The sequence below is a fragment of the Alexandromys fortis genome, unplaced genomic scaffold (genome assembly GCF_014885135.2).
Source record: "Alexandromys fortis isolate MF-2015 unplaced genomic scaffold, M_Fortis_MF-2015_v1.1 scaffold_318, whole genome shotgun sequence".
Lineage (NCBI taxonomy): Eukaryota > Metazoa > Chordata > Mammalia > Rodentia > Cricetidae > Alexandromys > Alexandromys fortis.
Window position 1 is genome coordinate 83,366 of NW_026068194.1, and position 13,628 is coordinate 96,993.

A 13,628-nucleotide genomic window follows, 5' to 3' on the forward strand; every position below is an offset into this window, starting at 1 on the left:
TAGAGAAAGATAAGACTGGCCCAATTATCTTTTAAAACAGCTAAAAGACCTCATAGTAGATCCTCTAAGTCGTGTGAATGCTTTAGTGAGGAAACAAGTTTGAATTCTTAATTCTGTCATCTGGACAGTAGATAGGAATATATCAATCATGCAGAATGGAAATGGCCCAAAAATATATAAGAAATTAAATTTTGACCATTTCACAACAATTCTAAAACTTACTTATTCAATCTTTCAGAATAGATAAAACATGAATCTAACACAAATACAAAATGACCAAGTCTGGCTTAGAACATACCTCAGTTGGTAGTAGCTGCCTAGCATGCACAAAGTTCTGGATTCCAGCCCTAGCAGTTCATACAACTGGTGTGGCGGCACATGCCTATATTGCTGACACTCAGGAGTTGGAGGCAAAAAGATTAGAAGTTCAGTGTCATCGTTGGCTATATGGTGAGTTCAGGGCCAGCCTGGAACACACCACATTCTACCTCAAAAAGAAAAGAAAAATTTAAAATATATATTGGGGCTGGGAAGATAGCTCATTCAATCAGGTGTTTGTCATGCAAGAAAGAAGACATGAGTTCAATCCCCCAACACACACCTAAAAACACTAGGCACAGTAGTGCATGCTTATTCTCCCAGCACTGAGGCGGTAAAAATAGGCAGATTCCAGAGGCTCAAGCCAGCGAATCACAGTTGCCATTGGAAGTTTAGTCTCAGGCTTCTGAGGAATGACACCTGGGGTTGACTTCTGGCCACACACCTGCACACACATGTAATTTTTTCCCTCATTCATTAAGAAAACTTCACATGTTACAGTTGTTTCTAAGGCAAAGTCAAACCTCAGATTTGTATCATTAAAGGAAGACTAAGATGAACTGCAAGTGTTTTTTCCAACTAGGGATGGGAGAGCTCATTCATTAATCCTGGGCCTAAAGGACACACGTGCACTGTGCTTTCCAGTTCTGACGTCCGAGAGTTTCGAGGTGACTCAGACAATAAACAATGCTCAATTTTTGACAACCGAAATGACACAATGAGCAATTTCCCGTTAAAATACAAAATAGCTCTTTAGTCTTCCCTCCATTTTTTAATAAAAAATAATCTCAAGGAAACATTATTCTTGCTTACAAAATCCCAGCAGTGACCTTATTAGAGTGAGTCTCATACTTTTTCCTCTTCTGGCAGGCTTCATGTGGGTTCCCTGGTGAAACGTGAAACTTTCTGGATGCTAGATAGCACAATCCTTGACATTTCCCCCACAATACTTACACATTTGAGAAAAATCTCTTTCAAAGTCCCCAAACATACTCAGCTGGTTGGATCCACCTGGGAGTGACTTTATTTACATACTTGAAATTTTGGGGGCCTTGTAGGCTTGGTGCCATTCTGACTTTCTCAGTAGAGCTTTCAAAAAATTGATCCCAGAAAGGCAACCTTAAGTCTCTATAACTGCATGCTCTTATCAAATTAAATGAGTTCTGTTCTCAAACCTGACATAGCAGTTGAAAACTTGACAATCTAACAACTGTCCGATTAGATCCAGGTAACAATGAAGAGAGACTCTTGTTGCCTCTTCTTATGCCAAGTTACCTTGCCATTAGCATAATTATATTCAGTAAGAGCTTCCAAATTCTGGAAGAGTCAGACAAAGAGACAAAAAAAATTAACTGTTTCAACTTTGAAAATCAAGATGGATGAATTAAAGTACTCAGCAGTGACTTTTTCCTTCATAAGGAGAACGAAGATCTATAGCCACATTTTGAGATGAATGACTATGGGGAAAGTCAACAAAAGGGTGGTGTAACTTTCTAATATTCATAGACCTAAGGAATCATAAAAGGAGAAAGAAAACATCCTGACGTTTGGTACTCAAGCTTCACAGCTGCAGGAAGTGAAGACTACCCTTTGCAGGGAAGAGGCAGACTCCCAGTAAACTCTCCCAGTGTGCATGCTGGCGACTCAAAAGTGTCTAAGTCCTCACAAAATTGCAGCCCACTTCTGCAAACAGTGTGAAAAATGCACAATAATTGCCTTGGAAAAGCACCTTACATCATCTCCCAGTGAGCCACCAGGGTGCCGGAGCCAGAAGTTATCTCAACAAGGAGCTATTGTGTGAGCTGGCTATTGAATGGGTCAGAAATTCCTGCATTCTCCCCCTCTGTGGGAACCTGGAGAGCCTATTGCACTGGCTAAGGGATTAACTGCCTAAACCCAATCTGTCAGTAAGAGTGATTGTGAATGGAGCCCACTTAGCGCCTTGCTCTGTAGGGTATGTGTGCTGTAACACAGCAGGGATTGCAAATACTGCTTTCCTAAACCACATCAGCCTTTCTCTGTAACACAGGCAGCGTGGCCAGCAGCATGTCGACCCATGCCATGGCCAGGACTAAATGCAGGTGCCCATAAGATTTCCACCATCCCCTCCCCACTACATTATGTATGCTCAGTGCCCCTTACTGGTAGGGTGATAGGGGCTACTATGGTTCCCATAGGCACATGCTGAGGGGACCTTGAGCAACCTGAGAGCTCTGGCCATCACAGTAACAGCCAGGAGCACAAGCCCAAAGAGACTGAGAGGAACTATGCCTGATTTCAGCTCTCTTCCTGCTCTTGGGTATACACCGAGTCAAGGGCGAAATGCCAGGCTTCACCAGCTTCCCAGGAAAAAGTCATGCTACGACACTCAGGCGAGGATCCTTCTGCATCAGTCTCCTGAGCATCTGGATAACAGGTCCATCTATCTCACCAGCAAGAACTCTTTTTCAGATGAGCACGTGATCTTACATTATCTATGTCAGGGATTCTAGGAAAACCGAAGCTCTGAATCCTTTATGGGAATTAACCAGTTTTCTTGAGGTGTTTTCTCCCATGGAAAGCATGGATACAGGTTGGGTTCTTTCTATTGGCATCTTTTCATCACTTCCTCAGAACACTTTGACATAGATGCGATCTCATACTATGTATCACGCACTGACAGAATGTCTCTTCTTAAATGATCCTCTCAGGTCCTTACAAGTTTATGCCTCAGGGCTCTCAGACATTCAAAGTGAGAGTACATTGGGTCTTTTTGGGCCAAGGGCCATTCTGCCTTAGGTCATTTTTTTCTTTGTAACAATAAGTCAGTGTTCATAGTAAGAGAGTTTAAGAGAGCTTGGTTGGAATTTGTTCTTCCTACAAACAGTAGTTGAAATATAAGCAACTATTTTCACTCCTCTCTTCCTCAGATTACTATCTGTAAAGTACAAATTTAGTGTGCGGCTCTTTAGATGCCCCAAAGTTTTAATATATGTACTCTGAAGTCGTCCTATTTACAGTTAACGTGTTTCTCTTTTTCGTTGAAAGGCATCTGTCTCAGTTTCTTTTCTGAACTGGAGATAAAATACTCTGACGTAAGCAACTTAAGGGAGAAAGGGTAGGTTCATTTTGTTTGGATCAGAGTTTCATGGTACAGTCTGTCGTGGTGGGGAAGCCATGGCGGCAAGAGTATGACAGAGCTGCTCCATCCATCCACAGTCATAAGGGAGAACAACAGACGCACACATGCTAGTAGTGCTTGGCTCCCTTTCTTCACGCCTACAGTTCATGACATGTCGTCTAGGGAACCGTGCCACCCACTTAAGCGCCAGTCGTCTCATCCTGGTTGACATAATTAAGATGATCCCAGAGATTATTACTCAGAAGGCAATCTCTCAGGTGATTCTACATTTTTCAACCTGGCGATTAAAATCAATCATCACAATATTGTATATGTTTACAGTACATACAATGTGTTGGGGTGATGATAATTTTATGAAGAACATAAATCTTCAGATTAAGTAAATTCAATCAAATCAAGATAGAATACACATAGGTAAGCCATAAAAACCAACTATTGCATCACTCTGGGACTAGATATACATATGATAAAAACAGGAGTGAACTGAGATTTACCAAAATCCAGGATAGTCATTACATCTGGAAAGGAAAATGAAAAAGCTCATAATATATTAGTAAGTCTTATACTCAAACGCCTTATAGGGTGAATGGAGTTTTTTTGCTTTGCTTTGGTTTTTTCGTCTTTTTGGTTTAGTTTCTCAAGACAGGGTTTCTTTGTGTAGCCCTGACTTTCCCAGAACTTGCTTTGTAGACCAGGCTGGCCTCTAATGTACTAAGATCCACCTGCCTGTCTTCCGACTGCTGGATTAAAAGCGTGTGCCACCAACACCCAGCTGTGAATAGGTATTTTTGTTTCTAAATTACACACACACATACACACACACACAAATATATTTTGGTAAGTAGAAAATTTATGAACTACTTCCATTATTGCCAAGGGGCATTTAGAAGTATTCCTCTCTTATTAATTTTCAGGAACATCTTGGGAAAGATGAGGAATATTTTTTCTTTATATTATGAATAGAATTTAGCTATGAAGCATGGTCCCTTATCAGTTTTGTACTTTCCTAACTTCTTATGAGAGGACATTCTCTCTCTCTCTCTCTCTCTCTTTTTTTTTTTTTTTTTTTTCGAGACAGGGTTTCTCTGTGGTTTTGGAGCCTGTCCTGGAACTAGCTCTGTAGACCAGGCTGGTCTCGAACTCACAGAGATCCGCCTGCCTCTGCCTCCCGAGTGCTGGGATTAAAGGCGTGCGCCACCACCGCCCGGCTGAGAGGACATTCTCTTATGAGAATTTATTTTCCACACTAAGTTCTGTATGAACAAATATTACATGTTAATCAGAAAATTGAAAAACACATTTGCAACTTTTTAAAGCTAAGTGGTGAATGTGCTACACCCTGTGTGTGTTTTTGGTCCTGGCAATAACAATTTATTGAGAATTTTCTATGTGAACGACAGTTTATAGCACTTTAGATGTACTAATTTTTTAAAATGATTAGAACTGCCATAAGGGCTAACGGAAGGAAAAGTTACCACAATAGCCTTTTCTGCACAGACTCCTAAACCTGAGCAGCCCTGAAAACAGGTACCTTGCTGGTACTGAAATTGCAACCTTCTCCTTTAACTCTGAGCAGCGGGTGGGCGGGGCCACGTCCGCCAGTTTCCCAGCGCCTGCGGGCCGCCTTTAGGGCCTGTGGCGCGGAAACGCGAGCCGGGCCTCGTGACGGCGGGCGGCACTCTGGCTTCCCTAGAGCCGTCTCTATGGTATTCTCCCCAGCGCCCCCAGCCCCCCAGGATAGCGGCACGTGACCGGCCCGGGACTACGGCAGGTTCCCACGTGATCCTGGCCTGCAGTAGCGTGGCTGCGGTGAGGCTTCTGCGCTCCTGAAGGGCGGGCGCAGAAGTCAAGGCGGCCTCAGGCGGATTCTCACTGGTGGCGAGGTTGGGAAGAGCCCCCAGGCGGTGACCGCTTTGCTTCTGCAGCTCGGGTCAGCTCGTTCCGTTAGCTCAGCCTTCGCGGGCTGCGCTGAGGTGGACCAAGTTCCCTTTGGGTCTGGAGCCCTTGGGGAGTGAGGCCCCAACTCGGGAGCAACTCCTCAGCCACCTTGCCCTCCCTCCCCTCCATCTCTTCTTCGCACGCCGCGAGTCGCTGGTCCCTGTGGGCTGGCCTGCTCGGCCGTGCCGGAGACTAAGTTCGGGGCGGTAAGGGTAACTGTGGGAAACGCGGCCCCCCAGTGGACAAAGGCGGTGGCAGGGCTAGAGCAGGCCCAGGGCCGTGGGCAGTGAGCAGAGGCAGTTGAGGAGGTGAGCCGGAAGACAAGAGTACTGCGCATTTAGAAGGCACTGTGAAGGACTTGTTGCGCGATGGAAGAATCTGACTCCGAGAAAAAGACGGAGAAAGAGGATCTGGGCCCAAGAGTGGAGCCTCCACTCGGGGAACCGGAAGGATCGCTTGGGTGGGTGAAGGGTATTTTATGTTGTACCTAGGAGGGAGGGTGTGCTAATTGGAAAGAGTATTGCGAACGGCAACAACCCCTAAGCTCCAGGGATAAATTGCTGTAATTTACCCGCATGGTTGATTGATATCCTGCCCTTGATGATAGAGAAAAACGGAGACCAGAAACAGCCCTTTGCCTGAAGCTGAGATTCCTGGTTTCTGCGTAGTGCTCTAATTGAGGCAGTTCTGAGTTGTTTTGTGTTTTCTACAAAGGTGATTTGCTGATAGATATCACCTCGTTAGTGATAAAAAGGGGGAGAGGACATTTACTGACCAATGACGTATAGTTTGATATGCCTGTTTGCGAGCTGCGTTATGTGTACTTGGTGCCTTTAATGAATGAAATGCAGCTTGGAAGGACGATTGAAGGTCCAAAGATGCTTCCAGTTTTGAAAATGAGCTAAATTAAAAGCATAGTATTCAAATTAAAAATATTGTTTGACTTATAGAAGTGCACAGAGTATTGTTAGTTTTATGACAAATACCAGATCTTGAATTTAAATTGTTTTTATTTCTAAATATGTCTTCCCAGGAAGCATCTCCTGAGCTAACGAAGGAAGCAGGGAACATAGACCCAGTTTTATAATTTAGGAAAATGAAGACTAATGAAAAGAGGTCTCCTGCGTACTTAGCTGTTTTAAACAGTATTATTCTGCTTCTCTCCGTTTACTTGCCTTTTTTTTTTTTTTTTTTACAAATTTCTAAGGCAATTAGATCATGGAAACACTGTCTTTTGGTTTATATCTACAGGTGGGCAATGCCAAACGCAACCATGAAGAAAAAGGTAAGATGTGTTAGGTACATTAGAAACATGAAGAAAAAGGTAAGAAGTCATAGTTCAGGAAATCTGTCTTTTCCTGAACGGTGGCAATAACTTATATGGTCTTTTGGACTCTCATCCCTTTATTTACTGCCAGATTCCCTTTGTCTAAAATTATGGAGTCATGGAGTCAAGCCATATACAACTATTACACAACCCTCTGCGTGCACATTGATTCTTTAACACAAATCAAAGGTTCTATGTGTTTTGCTGGCTCTGAAGCACATTTCTTGACCTTTGTGAGATTTCGTGCCATCTGTGAAGGGGTCATAACCCTCCCAAGACTATTAGGAACTTTACATGAGTAAACTCCCTGTAGAGCTCAAATATAATTATCCTTGCCTTTTCATGAAAAGGCCTAATACTTTTAACCTGACTTCATCTAAAATTTAATTCTGTGTCTTAAGTTTGCTAGGAAGACGTTTTTGATGAAATGTCTGAAGTTGCTATCAACAAGCATGCCTAAAAATGCCAGAAATCTCTACATGATTAGGAGCAAAAATTAGAAACAATTGAAAATCTCAAAAATGTGAAAAGAGAAAAAGGGTAAAACTTTATTTGATTTAAACATTCTACAGTGTACATGCATTAAAGAATCAGTTTGTACCCTCAGAAATATACAGTTATTGTTTTCAATTACATTTTTTTTTGCAAAGGACGGGAAAACTTCCATATTAATTTTAGACTGGCTATGCAGTTACATTTTCTTAGGGAAGTAAAGCTATAAATTGTTGGATTAAATAAATCCATGTCCGGTATGTTTTCATTAATGTTCCTTATATTTCATTAATGTTCCTTGTAATCAGACATTTCAATAAAATATATTGGGACTGAAGGTAGAGACTAGGTATCCCTTTCATTTGAAAATGAGGCGGCTATGAGAATTGTATTTTATCATTTTTGTGTTTAGAAGGACTCTTTGAAAGTCTTTTTTAAATTTTTTATTTATTCTGCACACCAACCACAGCTTCTCCTCCCTTCCCCTCCTTCTCTCCCCCTCCCCCACTCTCCATTCACTCCACAGAAAGGGTAAGGCCTCCTGTGGTGAGTCAACAAAGCCTGGCACACCAAGGACCAGGCCCCTCCCCCCTGTATCAAGACTGAGCATGGTAACCCACCAAAAAGTCAGTTCATGTTCCAGGGATAAATCCTGGTCCCACTGCCACGGGCCCCACAGGAAAACCAAGCCACACAACAGTTACCCACATTCAGAGGGCCTAGTTTGGTCCCATACAGGCTTCCCAGCTTTCTGTCCGGAGTGTCAGCAGTCTCTGTGGGCTTCCTTATCATGATCTCGACCCCCTGCTCCCCTCTCATTTAACCCTCCTCCCTTTCTTCCACTGGACTCCCGGGAGCTCAGCCCAGTGCTTGGCTGTGGATCTTTACTTCTGCTTCCATCAGTAACTAGATGAAGGTTCTATGATGACAATTAGAGTAGTCCTCAATCTAATTACAGGGAAAGGCCAGTTTAGGTACCCACTCCACTATTGCTAGGAGTCTTAACTGGGATCATCCTTGTGGTTTCCTGGCAGTTTCCCTAGCCCCAGGGTTCTCTAACCCCATAATTGCTCCATCATTGCTCTCCCTTTCCATCCCTCCCCCAACTTGACCATCCTGGTCCCTGATGTTCTCATCTCCCTACAGTTCCTCTCTACCCACCCCCACCCCAGTTTACCCGGGAGATCTTGTCTATTTGAAAGTCATTTAATGCAAGAATATGTGGCATTATTCACAGGTTAAATCCTAACACAAGAAAGATGTGTATCAGGTCTTGCTTTCAGACAGTTGTCATTGCATTTTAGTTTTAATGGCTTGTTCATTTTTTGATGAAAATACTTCAAGCTTTTGTTACATATTAGGCACTGGAGATAAAAAAAAAAGGGGGGGGCACAAAGGATACAAAGAGACTCCCTCTGTCCTTCAACAGTTTGAAGTCCTGAGAAGAGTTCCCAAAACAAGGGACTGCAGAGCTTTATGATCTGCAATGATATAGTAAGACCACTAGAGGGCAGGCAAGATACCTAAGTCAGCCTAAGGCAGTGGTTCTCAGCCTTCCTAATGCCTTCACCCTTTGGTACAGTTCCTCATGTTATAGTGACCCCCAACCCTAAAATTATTTTTGTTGCTACTTCAAAACTATAATTTTGCTACTGTTATGAATCATTATGTAAATAACTGTTTTCCAATGGTCTTAGGCAACCTCTGTGAAAGGGTCATTCAGACACCCTGTGGAGGTCACACCCCACAGGTTGAGAACCACTGGCCTAAGGCATTTGGGTCAGAGAAACTATGGGGAGGATACTGGGGATTGAACCCAGGGTTTCACTTGTAGGAGGTAAATACCCTAGTACTGAGGCACATCCCCAGCTCCAGAGAAAATTCCTGAGATGATTGTTAAAGCAAGTGTTGAAAGAAGACTTAGTTGAAAGAAGACAAAAGGATGGTAGAGAATACAGAGTGAATACAGACATAGTCAGGACTCCCTAGAGGGCTGGAAACAATGAGACTGTATGCCATTCAGTTAAATGTGACTGGATACTAACAGTTGCGGGCTAGGAGAATCAGGAGGTGAAGACAGAAGTAGATAAGCTAAACCAAGAATGACCTTGTGTGTAATTTTAAGTGCCCAATTTTGTAGGACATAGAAGAGTTAAAAAGAAAAGACAAAAAACTGATGAAAGAAAGATGTGAAAGGGATGAGGTCATGGGCTGGAGTGAAAAGAACTGACCTTGAACAGAGAAGTAGGAGGAGCTTTTCAGTTATTCTGAAAGCTGCTAGTTGGGTCAAATGTATGTACAACCTGGAATTATCGGAGAATAGGGTTAGTTTCCTATTGACATGATAGTTTTCTTTTTTAAAAATTTATCTTAATTATTTGCTCTTTCAAGATTTATTTTAGGTGCATTATTTATTTTTCTGTTGTCTGTGGGAGGGTATCAGATCCCCTGGAACTGGAGTAACAGTTGTTAGCTGCCATGTAGGTCCTGGGAGTTGAACCTGGGTCCTGTGGAAGAGCACTCAGTGCTCTTAACTGCTAAAACATCTCTCCAGCAAGATGACATTTTTCTAACATTGTTCTAAATAAATATTATGTATAATAACAAGGAACTGCAGAGATGGCTAAGTGGTTAAGAGCATATACTGCTCTTCCTGAGGACCTACCTGAGTTTGATTCCCAGCAACCCCATCAGGTGGCCTTAAAACTGCCTGTCATTGCAGCTCCTAGGGGACCTCACATCTCTGATATCTGCAGGTACTTCCATTCATTCATGTGCACATACCTTCCACACACATATGCAAAATTAGAATAATAGAAATAAATATTTAAAAAATATTAAGCAAAATAAAAAACTCAATGCCATTGTATTGCTAAAATGATGTGCACCTGGTAGCAGGTAAGTGCTTGGCATTTGGAATGTTATTTAGGGAAGAGTTGAACTAATTACAGGTGTCCATACTGCTCATTGGTACTTACACTTAAGTAAAATGCCAGCTACAGAAAACAAATGGATCCCTTTACACTAGATTTGCTCTAGATTACTAAAGTTTTTCCTTTGTCTTTAGGTGCTGTTAATGGGTAAAAGTGGATCTGGTAAGACCAGCATGAGGTCTATTATCTTTGCCAATTATATTGCCAGAGACACACGTAGCCTTGGTGCAACAAGTAAGATGTTTCATCTTATTGTAAAGCAAAGTGATCTTGGCTATTAATAATCCGCATAACACACTTGATTGCAGCAGCTCGGGAATGCACAGGTTGATGAATTTGCTTTGGAGCATGCTTTCCCTTTTTGCATTTCTCCTCAGAATGCGTGGCCTAATTCTGGTTATTATTTCTCACTATCCTTGGGAGCTGCTCTCTTTTCTAGGTTGATTGCAAAATGGGATGATCTAAGCTAACTTTTTGTGTATCCTGCTGTTTCTTAGGCATGAATAGGAACTCTTTGCCTGCTTATTTTGTGGGGAGAATGTTTGTTTGTAACTTTTTATACCAAGAGGAACATTATAGGCATTAGCTAGCATACAGTAAAACCGAAGATGTTTTTAATGCAGGAGTTGATCCTTGTCCTTATTAAAAGGAAAACGTGGGAATAGTAAGGAGTTCTACGCTCTGCCATTTCTCTTTCTTTATACACCTATAGCTTCTCTTTGGAGCATCTACTCTGAGTTGGGAAATAACTTAATAGCACTTTGTGACTAGACTATTAGTATAGACTTCTGGGCTAGCAGAACAATGAATCAAGAATCCTGTGAGTACCTTATACTGAATCAGATTGCTATTTCATTCTGAAGCATCTAAACATTTCTGAAGTCTGCTTTGTTCTTGGCTTCTGGCTGAGGAAGGCATCACTCTGCCCAGACTTCAGAGATTTCAGTCTGGGTTTCTAGCATCTTTAGTATGTTTAGCGAAAAGTTAGCATTGTTCTATGAGGTGCCACAATCTGATTTTAAGAATAACAAACATCTTTTAAGCACATTATGCTCCAGACTCTGAGATATACAGGAAAAGGGACTTTATTTCTGTTTGGGGTTGATGTATAGTGTAGACTTCTATAATTTGAGCAGAAACTTGGTGATTAGAAAGCTGTTTCCGCTGGGCGGTAGTGGTGCACACATTTAATCCCAGCACTAGGGAGGCAGAGGCAGGCAGATCTCTTCCAATTCGAGGCCAGCCTGGTCTACAGAGCTGGTTCCAGCACAGGCACCAAAGCTAAAGAGAAACCATGTTATTAAAAATGAAAAAAGAAAGAAGGAAGGAAGGAAGGAAGGAAGGAAGGAAGGAAGGAAAGCTGTTTCCTAGATAGAGTTCCAAGTCTACTTTTTTTTTTCTATTCTGTTCTCTAAACGTATTCGAGAATACACAATATCTCAATTTATCTTATTCATTCCCTGCCTCCGAAATTTTGTTATCCTTACTTTAAAACATCTCTGGTTCCTCATTTGACACAATTTTGAATGTTTTTAAGGACTTGTTCAAACTTGTCACTATTTTTCTTATATGACATGAATGCAAATGTGATTTTATCAGAGCAAGGCAGGCCTACTACATCTCTTATTTGGGGCATTCCTTTGCTGTCAGTATGGTGAAACTCTACCTTGTTGTTTTGAAGCACCCTTCATTTTACGGAATTGTAACAAAGGCCCCAATTCATATTTGCATATATTTTATTCAAGCGTACACATCGTTTGGCTTTTGCACAGTTCATCATTTGAACTTAGTAGTGAATCCTTATATTAAATGGCTCATGTTTAATTTAGAATCCAAGCCATTGGGTTAGTTTTCTTATCCATAATAATAAGGACTTCATATTTTCATTGTAACTACTTATTCTCTCACTTGATGTGGTTCTTATCCTTCATAGTTATATACAGTTTTATTGATAAGTATCTCAGTTACTGTAAAAATGATGGTCCAGATAGTTTCCTATGGCTTGTAACACTTGTAGAGCTGATTTCTAGCCTCTAAAAAGTGTACTCGTCCAAATGTTTTTCTGTGTCTTGATTTGATACATTCATACTTTTTCTTCCATATTAAATAGATAGGCCTCCTATCTGTGTGTTTTTAGTAGAGTAGAGATGCTTATTGAAGTACTATGACTTTTGTTCTTGCTCTCATTTACTTTAGTTTTCATATTACCTTTATTCTAACAGGTAATGAAAGTATAACTTAAAAATTAATCACATTCTGGTATTGTGTCAGACTTGGGATATTAGTCTCTGCTCTTCTCTTTATTTTGACACAGCCTGTTTATATTTCCACTACTCAATTCCTAGAAGACCTTTTCTTCTTATTTTAAATCCTACACATTTCGTTGAAACATCTTTTCTTAGTACCACTGATTTCCGTATCTAACTGATCAACAGTTGGTTTATGACCCTGAATCCAACGTATAGTTTCATAGCAAGATTTTCACAACTATTGAAACTCCTGAAAATTATGTTGACATAATCCAGCAGCATTATAAGCATAACGTTGCAAATTATATAATCCTGTTCATAAGAATAGGCTATTTATTCAACAAGTATATACCTAGCAGTGTCTCTTGCCAGACTGTCAGTAGGATGGGGCACTTGCACCTAAGAATATGTCAAGTAGTATATTGGTTGGTTAATATTTCCTGAATTTCCTTAAAGAGAGTATAAATATATAATGAAAAATATTGGTATTAATGTTTTAGCATATCATCAAAAACTGGTTTGTCACTAATGAAGACAGATCTGTGTTTGTTTCTAAAAGTATAGACTAGATCAGATTATGTATAGTGCATTGCTTTTTATTTGTTATCCCTTTTGATGCAGCTACTGATTTTTTTTAAAGGTAGTAAAAAGAGTACTACTTTTACAATGTTGTTTGACTTAAATGTGTTAGTGTTTTCCTGGTTTTTCATTCCTAAAATATGTTGCTTTATTTTGTTAAATTTAAAGCCTCCTGCATTTTGAAATTTGAAATAAAGAAGAAACCATGATGTAATTAATTCATTAGGTAGATTTTAAAATTATTTGTTGGGATGGTAAATTTGCCACTAAAATGATTATGAAGTATTTTAATATCAAACACTGTTGACAACTCCAAGATTTTTTATCTTCTCAAAAGTCTGTTCTCTTGGATTTTTATTTAAAGCTTTGTTGCCATGATTTTCTTCCTTAACTTTAACCACCCCTCCTTGCTTTTTAAAAATGATAATCTTTATCATGTTTTCTTCTTTCTGCCCCGTAAGTGTAAGTGATTCCCCAACGCTCCGTTCTTTATTCTTTTCAGTTGCTCTCATGATAATAGAGCAGGAAGGTTATAAAGAACCATAGGGACACACAGTAATATAACATTTAACCCAGAAAGCAGGAAATGGGATTTATATGTAAAATGTCATATAAGCCAAGCTTGACATATAAGATAGTCAACCTATGAGAGAATTTTAAATAATAAAAGG

At 40.6% G+C, this 13,628-nt stretch overlaps 1 protein-coding gene across 2 annotated transcripts in view; it reads left to right on the plus strand.

Moving 5' to 3' along the window:
• Positions 1–5,067: 5,067 nt before the first annotated feature.
• The window catches only part of Rragb (Ras related GTP binding B), a 39,095-nt gene continuing 30,534 nt past the window's right edge, over positions 5,068–13,628 (plus strand). The window contains exons 1-3 of one of the 2 annotated variants that reach the window (XM_050129669.1): positions 5,068–5,837; positions 6,629–6,662; positions 10,264–10,363. In XM_050129669.1, the coding sequence (XP_049985626.1) occupies positions 5,746–5,837; positions 6,629–6,662; positions 10,264–10,363 (226 nt within the window). In that variant the 5' untranslated portion in view covers positions 5,068–5,745. The remainder of the gene's footprint in view (positions 5,838–6,628; positions 6,663–10,263; positions 10,364–13,628) is intronic. The other variant, XM_050129670.1, reaches the window with a different exon arrangement.